At 43.0% G+C, this 24,329-nt stretch overlaps 1 protein-coding gene across 1 annotated transcript; it reads right to left on the reverse strand.

Annotated features, from left to right (window-relative positions):
• Positions 1-2,034: 2,034 nt before the first annotated feature.
• EFHB (EF-hand domain family member B) lies at positions 2,035-21,264 on the reverse strand. Its single transcript, XM_083705851.1, has 13 exons — positions 21,099-21,264; positions 19,769-19,825; positions 18,012-18,155; positions 16,551-16,731; positions 15,320-15,430; positions 14,662-14,791; positions 12,300-12,383; positions 11,117-11,184; positions 9,610-9,764; positions 6,187-6,394; positions 5,138-5,341; positions 3,393-3,574; positions 2,035-2,369 (listed from the first exon to the last, which is right to left on the reverse strand). The coding sequence occupies exons 1-13, from the start codon at positions 21,180-21,182 to the stop codon at positions 2,208-2,210; spliced, it is 1,770 nt and encodes a 589-aa protein (XP_083561977.1). The 5' UTR covers positions 21,183-21,264; the 3' UTR covers positions 2,035-2,207.
• Positions 21,265-24,329: the final 3,065 nt, after the last annotated feature.

Consider the following 24,329-nt stretch of genomic DNA (forward strand, 5'->3'; position numbering starts at 1 on the left):
CTTTGAGGCTCCTTAGGGTAGTGATAAAGCGGGATATCAAATCCAAACTCTTCTACCCAACATGTTCAGAACCAGACTCTTGTGTGCAGAAACAGATGCACGTGACCGTATTGGATAGGAGACATCGTATCCGGCCTTTCTGAGTGCTTTTCTAGCACAGGCATGTGAATAGGCCTTGAGAAATGAGTCTGGCCATTTGGTGAGAAATAGCCTAGCAACGGATTCAGGTCAGCTTTCCTGATGCTGCCTGCAGCTCCCCAAGCAGCACTGAAACAGCAGGACTGAAATCAATATCCTTCACTGTTCAGTAACAAGAGGGAATGGGGGCAATCATGTAACACAATGGGTGCTTCTTGCATCCCCCTAGAATGAGTTGCTTAAGGAGTTGGAGTTGAATCCTCTGTAGATATCTCAAACTCGAAAGTGGAGAATACTGTCTCAGAATGTCCCCAAATTGTTCAAGTAGCCTCAGGGGGAAAGTACAAAATTGGAAGCTTTCTGAAGCTACACACAATTGCAATGGTTGTTGATGCGCCTAATGAACCTGTTCTATTAGTTCCTTTAGCATTTGCTCTGTGCCTGGAGTTTTTATTCCTCTCTGGTCTACTTTCCAAACCCAAAATAGTAGAGGTTGCTATTGTAGCACTGCATATTCATAACATTTTTCATCTGAAACTTTGTAGAGCAATCATATAAATATGAACTTCATGCCTTTTTATGGTGCACAGACTCCTGGTATTTTAACACATCTACGCCTTCCTTGCTTAAGCCTGAATTATTATTATTTTACTACTGTATTGGCCCGAATATAAGTCGCAACTGACTAGAAGCTGCACCCTTAAAATTCAAGGGGGGGGGGGAGATGATTCCCGAATATAATCCGCTCCCTTAAAATTCCGCGTTCTGTTTTGCCGTATGTCTGTTTCAGCAGACATTGTAAAAACCCATTATTGTAAGGTCGCAAATTTAAGCCGCATTTTAACTTTTCATGGTTGGAATTGGGGTGTGTGGCTTATATTCAGGCCAATACGGTATCTTTCCACCCCTGGTTGTGATTTGTTGGCATTGGGGTCACCCCAGGAACAGAGGCCTTGCCCCCCACTCACCTGCAAGTGTGCCCATCAGCACCTTCTATAGCACCCATGAAAAGTCACATTGGGTCATATTTTGGGGTGGAAGGAGTGTGAGTGTCCAATCTTGACATCCAAAGAAACGTGGGCATGCCTGAGGGGGTCACATTTTCAGTTGCTATGGGAAATCCAACTCATACATCATGTTTTCAAACAATTTTTGGAAGCCTGAGCCATAGATCACATTTTCAGTCATTTTTTGGAAACCTGACCCATAGATTAAGTTTTCATATGTTTTTCGGAATCCTGACCAGTGTGTTGCATTTTTTTGTGTTTTTGTGAATTTTGACCTGCAGATCACTTTGTCTTGTGATTTTTTAAATATATATTTAAAAAAAAAAAAATCCTGACCAGCAGGTCACCTTTTTGGTGCAATCCTGAGCCATGAGTCATGTTTTCAGGCAACTTTTAGAAGCCTAAGCCATGAATTTCATTTTGGGGCCTAAGTTACTCCAAACTTTCTTCATTTCAGCAGTATAATACAGAGCCCAGGTGGCAGTGGGTGAACAAGGCAAGTCATTTTGCTCCTGGTATTGTTAAACAATTGCAAGTCAGATGCTAAATTTGTGCCTATCTGCTGAAAAACAACCCAGGGATCTAATTTCCATCCTACTTTATAAGCCTATTCCTCTTACTGCAATGAGGAATAGGAATCTGAGCAGTGTTCATAATTCCAGAATAGGAGTGATCATTCAGGTGACTTAATTATCTATCCTGCCAAGTTCCCAGCAACAAATGTGTATCTGCAATGCTCAGCAGTCACAGTTTTGAGGAAAGGCTATCCTGCTATCCCTCTGGAATGAGCTTTAAGAAAACGACAATATTTGCTATTTTGTTGAAGACAACAAATTATGTTATACACATTTTTGCATTTGGGATTTTTAATTGTCTTTTAAAATACACTGTTAAAAAGAGCTGTTTTTTATTGTTTTCAGTAAATAAACATTCATATGTACAGACTTCTTTCTTTTTTGCAAGCCAAATAATAATGGGATAATCCACTCCATACATGGAACGAATACTGCCTGGGACCTTCAGCGAAATAGATTTAGAACCACAGAACCTGGAGAACCACCGCTATCTGCTCTTGATGTGTGCTGCCTGCATCTCGTCCAGCACATTCCTGATGGATTCTACACAAACTTCTCCTCTGTGATCTTTCTGGCTGGCCTGCCTCCATACTTCATTAAAACTTTCATCTGAAAGGCTCACGCCAATGTTTCGCAAGATGCGTGCAATCTACAAAAGAATATACAGTATAGTTATAATCTCCAGTTGAAATAGAAGGAATAAACACATGTGCAGATCACAGAATTGATACTGAGGTAAATAATTATTTACTGCAGGTTAGTGAGGCTTTAGACAACACACTAAATGTGCCACTAAAGATGGGGATTTTAACTAGATGTGGACTAAGCCAGTCTTCCTGAACCTGGTGCCCTTCAGATGTTTTCCGTAGTTTGGCTTCCATCAGCCCTAGATAGCAAGATGGGGGTTGTCATTCGTCTAGAGGGCACCAGATTGGGAATGGCTGGAGTAATCCAGTCAGGTCTGACCACAGATCTTCTAACAAGGCAGCACCACAGTCCCTGCTCAATATAGCAGCCAACTGCTAGGGGCCATGGTCCCTTTGGCTCCCCCAATAAAATATTTGAGGGAGCCAGGCCCCTCCCCAGTTGATGGACCTTGCCATTCAAATGGTGTGCATGTGCCGCATCGTGTGATTATGTAGGGTGGGGCTTACCTGCCCTCCCCAAATATTTTATTGAAGTTGGCACATGTGCTGCTTAAGCTTTAACCTCTCCTGCTAATATCTTCACCCAACTTCAAATTTATCCGCAGGTAGCTGTGTGGTTGTACAATGTGCATTTATTAAGGAAAATAATTAGGCTCACCATTCTGGGAATTAGAAACAAGGACGATGAGAAAAGTGCAAAGCTCGGTGTCGGGACAAGGTGGAGGCGTAAAATGTAAGATACTAATCTGGAAACCAAGTTTCGCGTCATATATAATGGAATTCATGAATACAGTAAAATTAGAGAAAGAAAATGTTGTTGGATCTTGTTGTTTTTTAAATACTAATTCCATTATGTGAGAATACACAGATCTTAGACAAAGCAAATTATGTAATCTCTTGTGGATGCTTCAGTATTCAAGAAAATTGGCGAGGATGAAATCTGCAAACCCCTGGCTTAGATAGCACTCATAGACTCATAGAATTGTAGAGCTGATATGAATGAACTCTCAAAAAATGTCCTGTACCTCGTCCTTTGATCTTGTCTTGAAGAAATCTGTCTCGTACACTCCTTTATTGCTATAGATCGAGGGGTATAACAACCCATAAACAGTGGCTTGATCACCATAATTAGTGTTGTCACTGATGCGGCGAAATCGAGGAGCTGGAATGTCTGATCGAATGGTTGGGACACCGAGGAGTGGGTAATCTGTAGGAAAACAGGTGGCAAAAAGAGAAAGGGAAGAAAGCAATGTGTTAAAGGAAGTTGTTCAAAAAGAACCAGATCATACAATATACTTGAAATGAACATATTCTGTTAAAGAGCTGAGTTTCCAACCCAAAGTTTTCTTTTCAAAATTCAGTGTTCCCTTAATTTTTGTACACATCTGGGTTTTATGTTATCACATGAAGCTGAAACTGGGGACATGAATACAAGAGATGCAAGAAAAGGAGATGTTCTCACTGTGGGCTAACTCCAGCCCAAAGGAAGCAAGTTTCATTGATTTCTATGGGAGAAAGTGAAACTCTTGTTAAAAACAAGACTTAAAAACACTTAACTTTGGCTGGATCATAAGCTACATTTACAACCAAACTGAAAACCACACTAGTGGCATTTGTATTTCTGGTTATTTATATTTGATTCAGGTATCCAAAAATGAACTAAGGGTTCTTGATCATGAGGCACTGAAGTACAAAAATGCAGTTTTGGCACATCTGACCCTTACAGGGAACATGCAGGGAGGTTCAACTTCCAGTCTGCTTAGGGCTTATGGAAATGACCCTGGAAATGATTATTCTTGCTATTTTTATTTTTATTTCTTACCTGTCCTTCAACCAGAAGGTCTCAGCTCAGCTCAGTTTAAATATTCAACATTAAAGTGGGTTAAACAAATTCCAGTCATTGGAATAGAGTGGGTCCTGAAAATGTGTATCTCTCATGAAAGGCCAGGGTAAAGAAGTGGAAACTATATGCAAGATCATGCCCCCCAACATGAAAACAGGGACCTCAGCAGCATGAACCTCTCCTCCTCGACCGCACTCCAGCAGCTGCTACAAGCTGCGACTACCGCTTCCACCGCTCAGGACAAGCGCTAGCTCATCCTCCCCTCCCCCCATCTTTCCAGGATCAAATCAGAAGTTGGAATGGAGTTTTCAGTTCTGGGACTGTCCCTGGAAAATGGGGACACTTGGAGGGTATGCAAGATATGTAAGTTGCTTAATGGTTTGAACATGGGGGTAGCGCAAGGAGAAGAGCCTTTACCGGAGGTGTCATAGGCTTTGAAGACGCTCAAACTCAGGACGAAAGGGAGAAACGCGCTAAGAGGAAGGCACGCTTGGCAAACCCTCACTATGATCATCTGCCGCCCGGAAACCTATCTCCCCACTGTGGAAGGATGTGCGGATCCAGAACTGGCCTCCACAGTCACTTATGGACTCACTGTTAAGGGAAGACTTGTGTTACGGACTCATGTTTATGGAAGACAATCTTACTTGGCTATGAGTGATCCCCAAAGAAGAGAAGAGAAGAAGAAGAAGAGGAAGAAGAAGAGGAAGAAGAAGAGGAAGAAGAAGTGCAAGGGTCTCTGTGTGTATGTGTGTTTATATGGCACTTTCCAAACTCCCCATTGAAAACCACAATGCCCCAACTGGAAGCAAAAGCAACTGCCGTCTGGAGTACCCTTAGTGACAACATGCTTAATTATTACATTTGCCAGTGGCATCTGCAAACATTTTAAATAACTTGGGAATGAAAAGGACATCTTGTGCATACATGATGACGGAATGCCTCCTACAACTGCATTATACTGAGAAGAGGTTGTGCGGTAATCAGAAAACACCCGGTCTGTCGGTCTCGAAAGTGTTCTGGGTGTTTTCTCTTCACTTCCCGGTTCCTTTAGTACTATGTCTTCCTTCTTCAGCACAGCATCCTGATCTGCTTCTTGTGGAATGAGGTCAAAGGCCGCTGGTCTTCTGCCTGTGAAAAATAAATGATACCGAAATGGCAAAAATATTTGTTACTGTCACAAAAAGTTGCAACGCCATTGCAGCACCCTCCATATATGTTGTTGGACTACAACTCCCATCGGCCTCAGCCGGCATGGCTAACAGGCAAACCCAGCCATCATACTGATACTTGAGAAAATGGACTTCATCATGCATAAAACTATTCAAACTATTTGTAGTTCATTACATCTAACACTGCTTATGTAACAATACGTTTTTAAAATACGTGTTTATAACTCACGGAGCAATACCTTGCAATAAGATGGTTGGTATTCTTACATTCCCATAAACAAAACTATGTATAACTTTGTGAGTACTATAAATTCCACTTTAAGAGGCATGCTAGATACATTTTTGCTTGGATGCCTCAAGTAATGGTTATAAAACAGGCAAGCGTGAAGTTAAAATGCACAAAACTAAAAGCGGCTGAAAAGGTAAGGTTCAAAATTCACCTGAGAATAAAACAATGGGTCACCATACCAAATAAGTTTGGACTTGTGGTACACCGTAACAGAAAGGTTGGGAACCACTGCTTTAGGGAATACTCATGGAATCAAATATGTGTGTGTGTTTGTATGTATGTATATATGCATGTATACAGTGTTTTTTTCTGGGGGGACGCAGGGGGATGCATACCCCTAAAGATTTTGTGAATCTTTGTACTTTTGTCCATTTACTGTATTTATTTTCCCCAATTTGAACTATAAATTGGTGATTTTCCTGAGTCAAAAAGAGAGTACACCTAAACATTTTTTTTGAAAAAAAAGCCCTGCATTAGAACCACATCTGTGGTTTAAAACCGTATTTCCCACATACCTTTCGTGATTATTTTTTCTTCATACTCTTTGATAGATGTTTTGTCTTTCCAGTTAAGGAAGTTCGCAAACTCCAGATAGTCTATAAACCCGTCTTGATCCAAATCGCAGTAATTGAATAAAGCATCCAGGAGCTCTTGATCCAAGTCCAGATTAAGCTGGAAGCAGGCCTTCTTCAAGTCATCTCTGCTGATTTTCCGATCACCATCCTAGTTAAACAGCATAATGTGTGTAATAAAAATGCAGGTAAAAGGTAAAGGTAAAGGGACCCCTGACCTTTAGGTCCAGTCGTGGCCAACTCTGGGGTTGCGGTGCTCATCTTGCTTTATTGGCTGAGGACAGCTTCCAGGTCATGTGACCAGCATGACTAAGCCACTTCTTCTGGCAAATCAGAGCAGCGCACGGAAACACCATTTACCTGTACACCGGAGCAGTATCTATTTATCAACTTGCACTTTGACATGCTTTCGAACTGCTAGGTTGGCAGGAGCTAGGACCAAACAACAGGAGCTCACCCCGTCACAGGGATTCAAACCGCCAACCTTCTGATCGGCAAGCCTTAGGCTCTGTGGTTTAACCCAGTGTTTCCCAACCGGTGTTCCGCGGCACACTAGTGTGCCGCGAGACGTTGCCTCGTGTGCCGCTTGGGAAACACTGCTCTAAGCGAGAGGGGACTCTGCTCAGGCTGCATCCACCGTGCGCGAGGGAGGCGCTTCCTCTCGTGAGGGAGGCGAGAAGAAGGGAGGCGGGGCCGAGCAGGCGGATTGCCCGGCGGCGGCCGTGACGTCACCCTGCGCGCGGCGGCAGATTCGAAACTCCTCAGGCGCAGGCGCGGCTGGAGCAGGAAGGCCGCTCTGCTTGAGAGGAAAGAGAGGGAGCCGCCGCCGGCGGGATGAAGAACTCCGTTCCGCGGAGCACCGTGAAGAAGCTGCTGAGCAAGCACAAGCCGCACTTGCCTCAGGGTCTTACTGCCCACCCGCCTCTGTTTCCTTGCTGTGCTTGCTCAAACGGAACAAAGAGCAGGGAAAGCCCCTCCCCTCCAGGCAAGCAGGCAGGAGGGGGAGAGAGAGAGAGAGCGTGCGAGCTGGCTGGCTTGGGTGAGTAGGTGAGGGAAAACTTTTGCCTTCCTTTCCTCCCTCCCCGTTATACCCCTCTCCTGCATTCTTAGCCAGCTGCTTCTCTGCACACCCCTCTCGTGCTCCTTGTCCGTTCTGTGTTTTTCCTTCCCTCCCCACTTAAAATGTGGTTTAAAAGCATGGATCCACATGGATCCTCAGGATCTTTGCATTGGGTCACCCCAAATTCACCAACAGATCACATAGCATGTCCATGGCTACAGCCTGCCCTCCAAAAATCACGCACCCACTGTTGCCTGGGGCTGCAGTGGTGCAAAAATGTGGTTACAAAACATGGATCCACATGGATCCTCAGGATCTTTGCATTGGGTCACCCCAAATTCACCATCAGATCACATAGCATGTCCATGGCTACAGCCTGCCCCCCCAAAATCACACACCCACTGTTGCCTGGGGCTGCAATGGTGCAAAAACGTGGTTACAAAACATGGATCCACAGGGATTCTCAGGATTTTTGCATTGGGTCACCCCAAATTCACCATCAGATCACATGTCTGTGGCCACAGCATGAAGCACAAAAATGATACATCATTAATATTCACTGCCCACGGCGGCAGCCAATCGGCTGCCGCAAAGGGCGGGCCCTCACAGGTTCACTGAATAAAGTATTTTATAATTTTTCATATTTCTGTTTACTTACTATTTCATAATAAAGTAATTATAAAATACTTTATTTGTGTTTATTTGATTCCTATTAAAGAGAGTTACTTTATATATAGTCAATATAGGCACAGAGTTAATTTTTTAAACATTTTCTAATGGTGGTGTGCCTCGAGATTTTTTTCATGAAACAAGTGTGCCTTTGCCCAAAAAAGGTTGGGAAACACTGGTTTAACCCACAGTGCCACCTGCATCCCAAAAATGCAGGTAGTCCAATTTAACTGAACTACGATCCTTGCACCCAAGGCCGACCCTATGACTCAGCGGTGTGGGGAGGAGTTTCTGGGAGGCCACAGCAGAAGTTCCTTAGCAGGTCATCTAGAGCCCTATAGCCATTCCCTTCTGTTGGGAAGGGTCCCAGACCTCAAGCCTACTGCCTCAGGTGCAATGGAAGATGCTATCCCATTGCTAGTACTGAAACAAAAGGCAGCTCACACTCCAGTTGACTTCTGTTCTTGGTGGAGTGGGGGGGGGTACCATCTTTGGAGTGGGAACAAAATGCTTTGGGTTGTCCTTGCTTGTACAGTGGTACCTCAGGTTACATACACTTCAGGTTACACATTCCGCTAACCCAGAAATAGTGCTTCAGGTTAAGAACTTTGCTTCCGGATAAGAACAGAAATCAGGCTCCAGCAGCGCGGCAGCAGCAGGAGGCCCCATTAGCTAAAGTGGTGCTTCAGGTTAAGAACAGTTTCAGGTTAAGAACAGACCTCCAGAACGAATTAAATACTTAACCTGAGGTACTACTGTACTTAGGAATTGGTGAATCTGTAAAATTCAGTTTCTAATTTTCTCACTCTTAGGTTTAAAGGTAAAGGGACCCCTGACAATTAAGTCCAGTCGTGAACGACTCTAGGGTTGTGGCGCTCATCTTGCTTACTGGCCGAGGGAGCCGGCGTTTGTCCGCTCCGCAGACAGTTTTTCCAGGTCATGTGACCAGCATGACTAAGCTGCTTCTGGTGCAATGGAACACCAACACCAGAGCAGCACATGGAAACGCCTTTTACTTTCCCACTGAAGCGGTACCTATTTATCTGCTTGCACTTTGATGTGCTTTCAAACTGCTAGGTTGGCAGGAGCTGGGACCGAGCAACGGGAGCTCAACCCGTCGTGGGGATTCGAACAGCCGACCTTTTGATCGGCAAGCCCAAGGCTCAGTGGTTTAGACCACAGCATCACCCGCGTCCCTTACTCTTAGGTTTAGTTCTCCACATTTCCACATCAGTTTGCAATTATTCTAATTAATTAATTAATTAATTAAAAGGTATTAATGAAAATCCATCCATGTTTTTTTGTGAATTTCTCTTAACAGACATGTTTGCAGGCAATTCTGCCTAATTTCTTTCAAGCAATTTCCCCTAATATAATACGTTTTGGTATGCTACTTTCACTATTTAAAAACTTGCAAAAATTGCAATTGCAAAAAATAGGGTAGGCCCTGAACATATACATCTCGTGGCTCAAAGGCCAGGGTACAGTGTCAGATTAAAGGCAGTACAAGTGCTGGTAACTATTTACCGCGGCAGTATTTGTATTATTCCAAGTACAACGCTAACAGCAAGAATATAGGCATTTCCTGCAGCATTTGCTTGTCATGAGCGTGACATCTTGCCACAAGGCTCACCTACCTTATCGTAATGCCTGAAGGCTTGCAATAACGTGTCAAAGTTGTGGTAATTGGCTTTCTTCAGATTCTGTCGAATTGCAGCAAAGACAGCCCTTTCTCTGTCTTTTCCACGAAGGAATTCACTAGGAAGCCTTTGGTGAAGAAGGTCCCCGACACCTATAGAAAAAAACAGTCAATGAAAACTGTGGCTTGACCACGTTTCAGCTGTTGTGTGATTCTTCAGCAATCCCTTTCTCAATCCCAACTGCACCATATCCCTGTAGGGAACAGAGGCGGGGGGCTCCTACTGCTAGGGGTAGCCATATTTTGTTTCATTATACTAAGCATTTATACCCTGTGCAGAAAGAACATCAGACTACGTGTAAGGCAAGCTTCCAGGGCAGGCAGGCCATTTGGCCTAGGTCTCCAGCTCAACTTGTTTTCACACACTTCAGAACAAATGTGACACACTTCCTCATCCTACAGCTGCAATTCTTTTTTTAAAAATGTTTTTATTTATTTTTCATGGTACAGAAGATATTTTTTGAGAAAACAATTGTTACAACAGTAAACAACAAATAACTTATCCTGATGAAATTACAGGCTTTTATCGTGCGGTGTGTGCCATATGTTATTAAAGGAATGTGGATTGTTTAAGCAAATCAGAAATGTGATTTGTTAGAAGACGTATGCTTTGTGTTACGTAATAATAGATTTTGTCATATTAAAGAGTGTGAAATATTCACCAATATTAATGAAAATATATTTGTTCTGATGGCAGAAGATAAGACCATGATGAATGTGTCCTCTCAGATCATCAGCTGATTATATAAACCAGGGGTATGCAAACTAAGGCCTGGGGGCCAGATCCGGCCCAATTGCCTTCTAAATCCGGCCCGCAGACAGTCCGGGAATCAGCATGTTTTTACATGAGTAGAATGTGTCCTTTTATTTAAAATGCATCTCTGGGTTATTTGTGGGGCAAATTTGTTCACCCCCCAAAAAAATATATATATATAGTCCAGGCCCCCACAAGGTCTGAGGGACAGTGGACCGGCCCCCTGCTGAAAAAGTTTGCTGACCCCTGATATAAACAAAGCACTCTTTTTTCTTTTTGGGTGCCTTTGTTAACATGTCATTTTTATTTTTATGGCTAGGAGCCTCAAATGTTGAATGTAGCCTAGGCCTTTCTGAACCTCTGAGAGGGCCTGCTCCCAGGGGATATCGCTACTCAAAGGGCCTTCACCCTGACTGCACCCTGCCTTAGCTCTGAAGAGCTTCCATAAAAAGAGCCTTCAAATGATCTGAAGATGAGAGGAAGTCCCAAGGGGGGGGGGGGTTGTGTTCCTTCGATAAGCACCCAGGGTTTTACAGGTAAACACTTGCTGGTGAGATATCTTTCCATCTTATCTTTCCATCTACTACTCCCCATTAGCAATCTTGCAGGAGTGCTATGGGACAGCCTGAGTTTCCAAACAATTTCCCAAGACATCCCTGTGTATAAGCAGGGAGGCCGTGTATATACTTGCCATATTCTTCAGGACAAACAAGCACTCCAAATGTATGGTCCGGAGGAACGTTGAGTGTGTCTGCTATACTAAAAAATGAAAAGAATCTGTTAGATAAAGGCTTGATTTTTTTCACCCCAGCGTAATCTTTGCTTTAGACATGAAAGATAGATCTTGTGCCGTAAGCGAAGATGAAAAACTGATGAAGACATTTGGTATGAGTTCACCTGAAATGTCTTCACTTGGGCTTTCCTACATGAATCAAAGCCACTCACAACTGAGAATCCTTTTCTTTTACACATTCTTTCCTTTTAGCACATAGTAATAACTGTCAGAAATATTTGCACAGCAGGCGATAAATGTCTTTGATCGTGATGCTTACATTTCTTTAGAGAGCAAAAGAGACCCCACAGCCTAAATAAGCTGTTTTCTTATTTAACAGATATTGATGTGCATATAGAGTCTTTTTCATGTATCTGTCAGAAAAGAAAAAGGGGTTTTTAAAGCCCGCTAAGCACACATGGCAGCTTAGCAGAATCGGATATAGAAAAAGTTGGAGCTGCAATACTCAGTAAAAAGGTTTTCAGATCATGGTTTTGTTTGAGCAACTTGGCTAAACCCATGTCTTCATTTCTACAATCACCGGGAGAAGAGAAACAATATTTTGGGATTTATTTATTTTTTAATGTTGCTTGTAAGGCATTAAACTCTTTGGGGACTAACTGAAGAATACTATGGTGTCCAATTCCACGCTCCTACACTCAACTTCCTTTGACATTCTCCAACAGGAGCAGACCACCATCACTGCTCAAGTTGGCAGGCAGACACTGTAGCAGTGGGGGAATGCATTCTTAGGACAAACTTGCATATTGTATTAATCACACAGAAGCCATGGAGGAAATCTGAAATTGTTGGATTGCTCACCTTGTGGTAAAGCTTCACAGAGTTTTCTGCCAGTTAACTCTCACCTCAGCCCCTTCCAGCCTGAGAGAACATCTCAAAATGTGAGCCAAGATGATATGAGGCTATGAGACTCTCTAAATGATTGCGTCTGCTAGTAATCTGTATTATGTCACTGTATTGTGTCACTCACAGACACCAGAAAGGAAGATGCAGAAAAGGAACGGGACACATGCCAATTTCACACAACCAACTAATTTCTCATGGAGGGTGCATTGTGAAGACTCCCTCTTAATTCACTTACGGATCAAGGACTTTTCCAAGCTGAGGCTGAAATTTTTCCTTGAAATCATCACTTATCTTAGACACTAAATGTGCTGATTTCTTCCTAAAAAAAAAAAAAAGATAACCGCAAAATAGTTGAATTGCAACAGATTATCATTATTATCATCATCAGTTAGAATCCCAGAGTGGTTTACAACATATAACATTAAAACCATAATTAAAAAGTAAATCAGATGGACCTCATCCATTACATGTGGCTCCACGATATCAATGCCTATTCTAACCTGAGAAAACTAAAACGCTTTCATAAAACTAAATTCTAAAAAGGCAGGTAAGGATCAGGTAATGTAGTGTTTGGTTAATGGTGTGTGTTGTAAAGTTAATAAGGAAAATTGTTTAAAGTTCATTTTCCGGCTCTTTACCCTTTGAGTCATGCCACACCCAGTAGAGATAAACAGAAGCGTTCTAAAATATCATTGGCAGGATACTCTTAGAGGACAGGCCTAAAAGCCTGAGTTGATAAACCATCAACAACACGGGGAACCTCGATCAACCATTGTGTTTAGTAAATTGGAGAATAGTGCCCCACTCATAATCTGATACGGGAACTTATTAGCATAAAATATGTCTTAATTTTCAATGCATTGGGCTTTATAATTCACTGCCAGCCCAAATACTATGATCCTCCATTCATCATCACAAGACCTTAGTACTATTCAGGCACTAAACAAATCCTGTAAGTGGGGAGACTGGAATTGAGAATCGTACCTCTGATCTCTCTCATCTTCCATGACCTGGAGGGCAACTGGCCAATTTTTAAATCCTAGAATGTGACCTTGTCCAGTTTGTTCCCTTTCTTGCCTCAAGCTCTCTGGGAGGATAGAGCCACTGTGAGTTGGTCCACAATAGGGAGCCTGCTTCTATCTATGCAGGTTCCTTGAACTCAGCTACATTAGTCAAAATGTTATAACACTGTGACACAAGCTGGCGCTGTGGAGCTGTAATTGCAACTCAATGATATTTTCAATGGTGAACTTTATTTTATTTTTTTTGCAGACCGTTTTCACAGTGTTTTTTTTTAATAGCTCTGTAGATCTAGCCCTTGTGCAGAGGTGTAGCTAGGGGGTGGGGTGCAGTGCATGCCACACTGTGGGAGGGGCAGCACTTACCGTGGGGCCTGCAGTGCGCCTGAGCCACGCATCTCTCCTAGCTACGCCGCTGCCCATGTGTGATGTTGAACCCTGATCTTTATCTTATGAAGAACAACAAGGGTCAGCGATAGGGAAGCAGAGCCAGTGTGGTCATCCCCACTTTCATTTTGTATTTCTAGTATTGTATAACACCTAAATAAGGCTATGCAAGCAATCAAATATGCAGAGGAAAATTTAAAATAAGGATAGCCTGCCCGCAGCAGGAGGATGGTTAGATGATGTGCTGCTCTCAAAACTGGAGCCTTGAGAGTTAGTAATAATATATAATAATAATTTATTATTTATACCCCGCCCATCTGGCTGAGTTTCCCCAGCCACTCTGGGTGGCTCCCAATCAAGTGTTAAAAACAGTACAGCATTAAATATTAAAACCCTCCCTGAACAGGGCTGCCTTCAGATGTCTTTTAAAGATAGGATAGCTACTTATTTCCTTCACATCTGAAGGAAGGGTGTTCCACAGGGTGGGCGCCACTACCGAGAAGGCCCTCTGCCTGGTTCCCTGTAACTTGGCTTCTCGCAGCGAGGGAACCACCAGAAGGCCCTCGGCGCTGGATCTCATTGTCCGGGCAGAACGATGGGAGTGGAGATGCTCCTTCAGGTATACTGGACCGAGGCCGTTTAGGGCTTTAAAGGTCAGCACCAATACTTTGAGTTGTGCTCGGAAACCTACTGGGAGCCAATGCAGATCTCTCAGGACGAGTGTTATGCAGTCCCGTCTGCATCTTACACAGTGTGCCACCAAGGGAGCAGGTCAGAGGGCACTAAGAAATCTTCAATACTGCGGGCAAAATCATCTAGCCAGGAAATTCTAGCCGGGGAATCAGGTGGTCAAGAGGGATCAATCAGCAGACATGAAACACACCGCTTCCCAACATCTCTAGCTCTCGGAGAACACATCAACATAAAAGGGGTGAAAAGGAGATGAGGCAAAACTAGATTCCAAATATCTCCCCAGAGCAGTAGGATCCTCAAAACTTGAAATGTTCTTGAAATGCACAACTTTGTGCATTCAACATGGTGACACTTTATGTCTAATGAGGCAACATCATTGAGGATAACAGATGCCAGAAAAGGTATAAAGAGTAATCTGCTATTTATTCAAAATGTGTGTCACCAGGAAGCTGTAACTGAGGCAAGCCAAGCATCATTAACTGATATAATTCAACTTACATCTGCAGATCAGGGAACCAGCGTAAAGTTCTAGCTACATTTCGTCCATCGTTGAAGTGGGGGGTTTCCTTTCCATATAGATTGAATCTATTGAATGTAGATGGGTTATATTTTCTATTAACCGACTCCCCTGTGGGGGGAAAAAGGGGGAATATTTATTTATTATGTACACCATAAATGAACAAAAAACCAACCCAGATGCTTAGGAAGTTGAGGTGGTGTTAATCTGCTTAGCATTTTAACTTTTATATGTTTTAAAATATGGTTGTGAATTTTTTTTCTCCGTTTTATCTTTTCTGTTTTATGAAATAAATAAATAAATAACAAAATAAAAACAAACCTCAGCATTTTGGCTACAAGCCCCTGTGCATTATGAGAAATGTCTAGGATCATAACAAAGTGATGTGGAAAGAGAGTGACTTGTTGCCAGGATACAACCTATGACATTTGTTGAATATGCTATATTAGTAACATAATACAATTGCCATTCCAGTACAGAGCTTACATGAAAAGTGTCATGAGATTACTGCATTTTTTAGCAACTCTTTAGAAAGAATTTCTTACTGGTGTCAAGTTTCTTTTTTTTTATGTATGCAAAATGACAATACTTTAATATAAAAAGATCTATGTATGACTTTTCCTTTTCCTTCTTACTCACCAACGTAATAATCATTGTGTGTTACAACATACAAATCATGTCCTTCTTCTGCTTCCCTCTGGACTTCGTCAAATGTCTTTGGTGGATTTATAACGTCTCCACTAGGACCCTCTGAAAGTGAACCATTACATGTAATGAAATAACCTGATCTAAACAGCATCTTAAAACTCTTGACAAATAACAGACTACATGTATTTAAGGATCATTCACGTACTTTATTCTAGAAACAGTTGCAATGCAGGGTTTAGAGACCATAGGGTACATCAGAGTCAAGGTAAAATGGTAAAGGTAAAGAACCCCTGGACAGTCAAGTCCAATCAAAGGCAACTATGGGGTTGTGGCACTCATCTCGTTTTCAGGCCGAGGGAGCCAGCGTTTGTCCACAGACAGCTTTCCGGGTCAAGTGGCCAGCATGACTAAACCGATACTGGCGCATGAAGGACCATGACGAGTGCCAGAGCGCATGGAAACACTGTTTACCTTCCTGCCGGGGTGGTACCTATTTATCTACTTGCACTTTGATGTGCTTTCGAACTGCTAGGTTGGCAGGAGCTGGGACAGAGCAACGGGAGCTCACCCCATCGTGGGGATTCGAACCACCGACCTTCTGATCAGCAAGCCCAAGAGGCTCAGTGGTTTAGACTAAGGTTAGTAGGTGTCCCCGTTTCCTGGGGACAGTCCCCGGATTTACAAGTCAGTCCCCATTCAAAATCAATTGAAGTTGAAAAGTGTCCCTGGATTCATTGAAAAAAATCTGGTAACCTTAGTTTAGACCACAGTGCCACCCGCGTCCCCAAATATACATTATACCTGCATGTGCTATAAGATAGTAGCAGGCTTGAATGGCAATCTCCTATGTGCCTTATTCCAAACATAGGATGAGATCCAACACAGCATGTATGGACTTCTGGCCACACAGTGGGGCCTCTCCTCCACCTTATGGCCCTTGTGTGTCCTCATTGGGTTGAAGGACCTTCTAGGGCAGGTTTTCATTTTACTTTTTTGTGGGAAGGGAGGTGCTAGAGGTGGCAAAAGAGAAACAAAAAGTCCCATTGCCCAAGTATATTCTTATTGCACAAGTGGGTGGACATCACTGAATGTTGCCCATAATAGTTGAAAAATTATGAAACAGTGTATGCCTTTGAGTGTATGCATAAAAGAAGACCCTATGAGCTTGCAATGGAATTGCCAGCCATTCATCAATGATTTGTTTTAGTACTGATTTTTCTACCTCTGATCACTTTTCCTCCGAACAGAGTATTAGTCACATCCATGCCTTTGGGTAAGTGTAACGACTGATCATGGGATCTCCCAAGAGGTGCTTCGCGAACGCTTGCGTAAACAGATTCTTTCTTCTCTTGAAGTTTTTGCTCAAAGCATGTTTTTGGAGGTGGATTTGCCAGCGATGCCACCTGAAGAGATTTCACACCACATCAAGGATATCAGTTCTGCACTTCTGAACTATCTCATATTACATTTGTTTATTAGCTTTCTGGTACACGCTGCAAAATGCACAAAAAAGTATGTGTTTCCTGTACAAGGGACACACAACTTACATTCCTGTGCATTCTAAATCTATTAAATGCCACAATCCTACTAATTTCATGTAAAAAACAAACAATGCTAAAGCTCATTTAGCACCTTTCTGTAACGTAGCATTGCAAATATACATTCTTAATTGTTCTTTCTAAAAAGGCATCATTCAGAATGCACAGCAGCAGACGTTTGTATGTATTAGTATGTATAAGTCAACCACCGAGTGATGTCACTAATCAAAACGTCTTTGGCATACTATTGCTGCAGTGCTTCTAGTGAAAGCAATAATACTAGCATTTCAATTCTTTAAACAAAAAACAGATCACAGTTGAGTGACTACAACTTCACCCACATCCCATCCTTTTAAGAAAATGGTATGGGTAAAGTACAGGTCCCCAAACTGCCCAAAGGGATGTTACCAGAGGCAGAGGATACAATCTAATGGATTTATATCTGGTTTCCAGAATTGCTCTACTTACAGGGGGCAAAAGAATAAAAAAACTCATGCTGTCCATTGATGGAGGACAGGCTGAGCTGGATTCATGTGGAAACAAGTGGTGAGTGATGAGTAAGGGAGTAGCTGTGAAGGAAAGAGATGACCCAGCCCAGCTGACCCACTGACTCTGTCTCTCCTACAATGATGCCATTATGGTATGCCCACCAGGCAGCCATTTTGTGTTATGCCACACCCTCACAGCAGCCATTTTGTGACTGGTGCCCACAGCATTTTCTTAAAAACCCCAAAGTGCCCACTGCCACCCAAGGTTCCATGTTTAGACTTAGGTCAACAGAGATACAGTGGTACCTCAGGTTACATACTCTTCAGGTTACAGACTCCACTAATCCAGAAATAGTGCTTCAGGTTAAGAACTTTGCTTCAGGATGAGAACAGAAATTGTGCTCCGGCAGCGTGGCAGCAGCAGGAGACCGCATTAGCTAAAGTGGTGCTTCAGGTTAAGAACAGTTTCAGGTTAAGAACGGACCTCCGGAACGAATTAAGTACTTAACCCGAGGTACCACTGTATATTAGAAATGGCAATCTTATAGGGGACAAGCATATCCCAGTTTATGTCCATCAAATGCCCCTTGGCACAGGGCCAATCAGGATTGTGTTTCCCAACCATGAGTCAAAAGGATATTATTTTAAAATTCTTACAGAGATTGACTTGACGGACTTAATGCCATGTGTCAAATGTGATGCAATATCAGGATCGTTTGCTCGGCCATAAAATATTCTCTCTGCACCAGGAGAAGGGTTGCTGGTGTTTCGAAACTTTTTTACAACAGGTGGAGTAATTGGCTATAAGACAAGAAGAAAAGAGTTTAAGAATATTCCTGCAAATACTGTAGATAGTTGAGTTGGTCCGTTGGGCGGGGCAGGGCAAAGAAATCCCCAAAAAAAGAAATTAACACCTTCATTTGGACCAATCAGAATGTCACAAATTAATGGACAAGCGTCTGGGTTCTCCATAATTCTTCATCAGGCTGAGTGTTGAGGAAAACTGAGAGGGTAGCTAAGAAAAGCAGTTGTTTCTCCCAAGTCTGCAATTCATAACTGTCTTAAGACGTTGTGCAGGAAAATGTAGGCAGACATAATTAGGTTAGCCTCACAGGACACCAGACAGATTTTAAAAGGCATCCAGGCTACTGGGACAAAAAGAAAAAGAAAACAAAATTTATATCCTCCCATTTTCTGAAAATACAAAATCTACTAGTGACCTGGTTCTGTCTTTAGTATTAACTGGGACACATGGATTTAACTTCCTAAAAAACAAAAAACACCAACAAGCATAGTGGGCTTTATATGAGCAAAAACAGAATCAACAGAAACTACTTTGTAGTCAACACAATCCAATTACTTGTAAGCCATTTTAGATACCTGCACAGTTAGGTGGGAATATCAGGTTTCCTTTTATAGCCAGCGCTCAAGCTTCCAGAAATAAGTTATTGTGTTTCGTTTTTTTAAAGTCACAGCAGTGTGTTTGACAACCTCAGAAAAGACAAATAATAAAAGCTTCACATTTTGTGTATTTTCAAATGTAATGTAACTCATCTGATTTAATTTTTTCAAAATTGCTTTTATTGTACAGTGTGTATATATGTATGTTGGTTCTAAGTGGCTTTGATGTTTCTATGAATAGTGGTATACAAAGAGTTTTCTAAATAAATTTGAAAAATTATTTGTACATTTGTGATTGACTACATTGAGGCTTTTGAAACTTATGAATGTTTGCTTGGAAGGAAGGAAGTTGCCCCATGTTCCGTGGGGCTCATTCCCTAGTAAATGTGTTTAAAACTGCAGCCCTAAGCAAGTTCAAGTAGTGAATACTGAGAAAACTGCTGACATTCAGGATCCACTACAGTCAATACCAGGTATTGGGTTTTTTGTTTTGTTTTGTTTTCACCCTAAACAGGACACTACAGTCCCTTTGAGCTTCTCTTGTACAATATGTGTAATATGCTGTTAAAGTAAAATAGTAAGTCTATAATGGTCTGGAGGGAGAATAGTTAGAAAATAATAACCCACAATGGTCTGTACATAGGACAATAGATAGTCGTTCTGCCCGTACACTGAGGTCCAGCGCCAAGGGCCTTCTGGCAGTTCCCTCATTGCGAGAAGCAAAGCTACAGGGAACCAGGCAGAGGGCCTTCTCGGTAGTGGCACCCGCCCTGTGGAACGCCCTCCCTTCAGATGTCAAAGCAATCAACAATTACCTGACATTCAGAAGACATCTTAAGGCAGACCTGTTCAGGGAAGTTTTTAATGTGTGGTTTTAGTGTATTTTTGGTTTCTATGGAAGCCGCCCAGAGTGGCTGGGGAAACCAAGCCAGATGGGTGGAGTACAAATAATAAATTATTATTATTATTATTATTATTATTATTATTATTATTATTATTATTAGGGTGCTTACAAAGACGTCAGTGAGACAATGGCCAGCTGTTTCTCCAATGGACATCAGCTTTCCAGCCTGAAAAAAGCAAGCAAAGACAAACAACATAGACAAGAGATCGTAATAACAAAAACGCTCACAACACTGAGATGTTTATAAAGGTATATGTCTGAATAAAATTCATTTCGCATTTGTGCATATCTTTTCTCTCTATAGCAAAAAAATAAATAATTTCCATGATCTATGGGTTCATCGTTTATGGACATACAATTCCCAGCATCCCTTAACAAAGTACAGTGCCCAGAGTTCTTTGAGGGAAAGATTGTGCTTTGAATGTGCTTTAACAGTATAGTGTGTAGTTACAGATAGGTAGCCGTGTTGGTCTGCCATAGTCAAAACAAAACAAAATCCTTCCAGTAGCACCTTAAAGACCAACTAAGTTAGTTCTTGGTATGAGCTTTCGTGTGCATGCACACTTAGAATTGTGCATGCACACGAAAGCTCATACCAAGAACTAACTTAGTTGGTCTTTAAGGTGCTACTGGAAGGATTTTGTTTTGTTTTGAGTATAGTGTGTATACAGCCTTATACATACCAGGTCAGACTGCTGGTTCATTTTGCCTGATATTATCGACTCTGGGTTGGATGGATCCAGCCTTAGACTGCAGTCCTAACCCTACTTCCCTCACAGTAAACTCCATGGAACTCAGTTGGACTTACTTCTTCTAAGTAGACATGTTAGGAGTGCACTGTTAGCCATGCTTTGAGCCATTGAAATCAATAGGACTTAAGCTAGTGACTTGTGCTGGTTTGTTAAGGGTGCTGGGAACTGCCGCTGTGCAAGGGGGAAAACTACAATTCCCAGGATTCACCTGTGTGTCCCCAGATGTTGTTGGACTACAGCTCCCATCATCCCTGAACTCTGGCCTTGCTAGCTAGGGGTGATGGGAGTTGTAGTTCAACAACATCTGGGGACCCACAGGTTGAGAAAGGCTGCTTTGGACGGAAGCTCTGCGCTCTAAACGAGTGTTGGGTGTACTTTTTATGCATGGTGTGGGTCTGCCTTTTATGAGGGGATCCAGCCCTCAAACTAGCAATCGTCTGGTCTTTTGATGCCAGAGGATGCACCTTCCACCTGCAAATTATGGCCATCTTATAGATCCCACCCCCTTGAAAGTGCCATCCTTCTCCAGGCTGCTCTCTGGAGCTATTTTAAGGAGAGGCGTGACGTTAAGCAGGAGCGAAAGGGATGAGCAAGTGTCAGTCAAACATCTTTATAAAGATGCGGGGGGGGGGGAGAGAAAGGAAGAGGGGAGGAGGAGGGCAGAGGCGAAGGGCAGAGAAAACTCACTGTGGGGAGCTCGGGAAAGCGGTCGAAAAACCTCCCCGGATACGCTGGCCTGGGGACTCCCTTGGCTGGGATCCCTCCCACCATCCTGGCGGGAGGGATCCGCTTGGCGAAGGAAGAAAGCCGAGAGCTCAGGAGCTGCAGGAAAGGGGATGTTTTCTCGCGTATCCTAGCAACGGGGAAGGAATGGTCCACTCTAGATTCCCGCCCCCTAGAGGCCAAAGTTGGGAAACGCAGCTTCTTCTTCGCTCTTGTTTAGTTGTTTAGTCGTGTCCGACTCTTCGTGACCCCATGGACCAGAGCACGCCAGGCACTCCTGTCTTCCACTGCCTCCCGCAGTTTGGTGAGACTCATGTTTGTTGCTTCGAGACCACTGTCCAACCATCTCGTCCTCTCTCGTCCCCTTCTCCTTGTGCCCTCCATCTTTCCCAACATCAGGGTCTTTTTCAGGGAGTCTTCTCTTCTCATGAGGTGGCCAAAGTATTGGAGCCTCAGCTTCAGGATCTGTCCTTCCAGTGAGCACTCAGGGCTGATTTCCTTCAGAATGGATCAGTTTGATCTTCTTACAGTCCATGGGACTCTCAAGAGTCTCCTCCAGCACCATAATTCAAAAGCATCAATTCTTCGGCGATCAGCCTTCTTTATGGTCCAGCTCTCACTTCCATACATCACTACTGGGAAAACCATAGTTTTAACTATACAGATCATTGTCGGCAAGGTGATGACTCTGCCTTTTAAGATGCTGTCTAGGTTTGTCATTGCTTTTCTCATAAGAAGCAGGCGTCTTTTAATTTTGTGACTGCTATCACCATCTGCAGTGATCATGGAACCCAAGAAAGTAAAACCTTTCACTGCCTCCATTTCTTCCCCTTCTATTTGCCAGGAGGTGATGGGACTTACAGCTTGTCAATTCACTCCCTTTCAGGATTTCAGACAGCACGTGCTGATGATCAAGCACACTTTAAATCAGGGGTGGGGGACCTGCAGCCCTCCAGATGTTGCTGAGCTGCAACAAATGTGTGTGTTGTGGGGGGAGACATTTGGTTCTCCAAATGTTGCAGAACTACTGGATGGATTCGATTTATAATAATACTACACCGCTTTTTGATCGCATGGATTGCAAAGCAGCTTACAAACAATAAATAACAGTAGCATTGTAGAACATCAGAAATGCAACATAAATTGCATAGAATAATTGACAAGCACATCAGTAAAATAATTACAAATCACCAGTAAAACATTATTCTCACAATGAGGGAACTGCCAGAAGGCCCTCGGCGCTGGATCTCAGTGTCCGGGCAGAACAATGGGGGTGGAGACGCTCCTTCAGGTATACAGGACCAAGACCGTTTAGGGTTTTAAAGGTCAGCACCAACACTTTGAATTGTGCTCGGAAACGTACTGGGAGCCAATGCAGATCTCTCAGGACCAGTGTTATGTGGTCCCGGCGGCCACTCCCAGTCACCAGTCTAGCTGCCGCATTCTGGATTAATTGCAGTTTCCAGGTCACCTTCAAAGGTAGCTCCACATAGAGCACATTGTAGTAGTCCAAGCAGAAGATAACTAGAGCATGCACCACTCTGGCGAGACAGTCTGCGGGCAGGTAGGGTCTCAGCCTGTGTACCAGGTGGAGCTGGTAGACAGCCACCCTGGACACAGAATTAACCTGCGCCTCCATGGACAGCTGTAAGTCCAAAATGACTCCCAGGCTGCACACCTGGTCCTTCAGGGGCACAATTACCCCATTCAGGACCAGGGAATCCCCCACACCCACCCGCCTTTCAATCTGTGCTGTAATTTTGGGAATGCAACTTCCTTTCTGAAAGCTGGCATGATCAGCAGCCTTCAGATTGTTCCTCTGATCTGGACCAATTTTTTGTTTGTTTGTTCTGGATTCCTTAGAAAAACTACATTCCCTGGTTCCAGTTAACCATCAGTGTTGGTTAGAATTACACTGCACACATTAGCAGTCAGTTGCAGTTTATACATGTCAGACAGTAGCCACGACAAAGTCTGTACACCGAGTGTAGCAAATTTAACAGTTCCTAATTTTAAAAAATGCATTGCTCTGGTTCACAAGCCAGAGAATAAGATTTAACAAAATCTAGACAGAACTTGGTCAAAGGAAAGAAGCTACTTTTTGAATAAGTGCCCCTTTCCATAAACATGACTGTATGAAGCATTGCAGTATGTACCCTGCAGAGCAGGAACAGCCATGCAGGCAAAATGGTCAAGGTAAAGGACCCCTGGACAGTTAAGTCCTGTCAAAGTCCAGCTCACTTTTCAGGCCGAAGGAGCCTGCGTTTGTCCACAGACAGCTTTCTGGGACATGTGGCCAGCATGACTAAACCGCTTCTGGCTCAAGGGGACACCGTGACAGAAACCAGAGCGCACGGAAGCGCCGTTTACCCTCCTGCCACAGCAGTACCTATTTATCTACTTGCACTGGTGTGCTTTTGAACTGCTAGGTTGGCAGGAGCTAGGACACAGGAATGGGAACTCACCCCATCGTGGGGATTCAAACTGCCCAAGAAGCTCAGTGATTTAGACCACAGCGCCACCCACTGAAAGGCGAGTATGGCAAAGGCTGTCCTTCAAGGTAATTTATTTGTTTTGATCATGTTGTTCTGTGCAGCAATCCTGGTTCTATTCTATAATGCAGAAACAAACATGCACCAAAAGCGTCGTCTTACCTTTGTCTCCACTGTTTAATCACCCTAACTGCATTTTTTAAAGGGGAGGTAAGGTATGTTCAGGGATAGCTGATCTACATTAATGAAATTTAATTCTGCACCCTCACTATGAAAGTGACATATGAAAGATGGTATACACTAACACTGGTATACAGAACAGAGGAATCGCAGGAGATATCTGGACCATATGCATGTTTTTTCCTATATGCACACCCAGAGAATAGTTGATATCTATTACAGACCTCCCCCTAAACACTTACACTCCATTATTGCTATGATCTCTCCAGCTCATGTTCATTTATATATATTGAACACCTGAAGTGTTTAATATAATAAACCATGCAAAGGTTATGGCTTATATGGGGGGGGGGTGTTGTAACATTCTTGATCTCATGCCAAAAATCTCATGATTGATCACCTGGGGAAGAAAGAAAGATGCAAAGTCTTTCCATCTTCATTTAGGAAATGCATCTCAAGAGAACTTAACCAAGCAACATCTGCTTTGTGAAGCATTTAAAGTCTCTTGTCTTGTGTGTTAAAG

This window comes from Podarcis gaigeae (assembly GCF_964106915.1).
Source record: "Podarcis gaigeae genome assembly, chromosome: 12".
In the NCBI taxonomy this organism is placed as follows: domain Eukaryota; kingdom Metazoa; phylum Chordata; class Lepidosauria; order Squamata; family Lacertidae; genus Podarcis; species Podarcis gaigeae.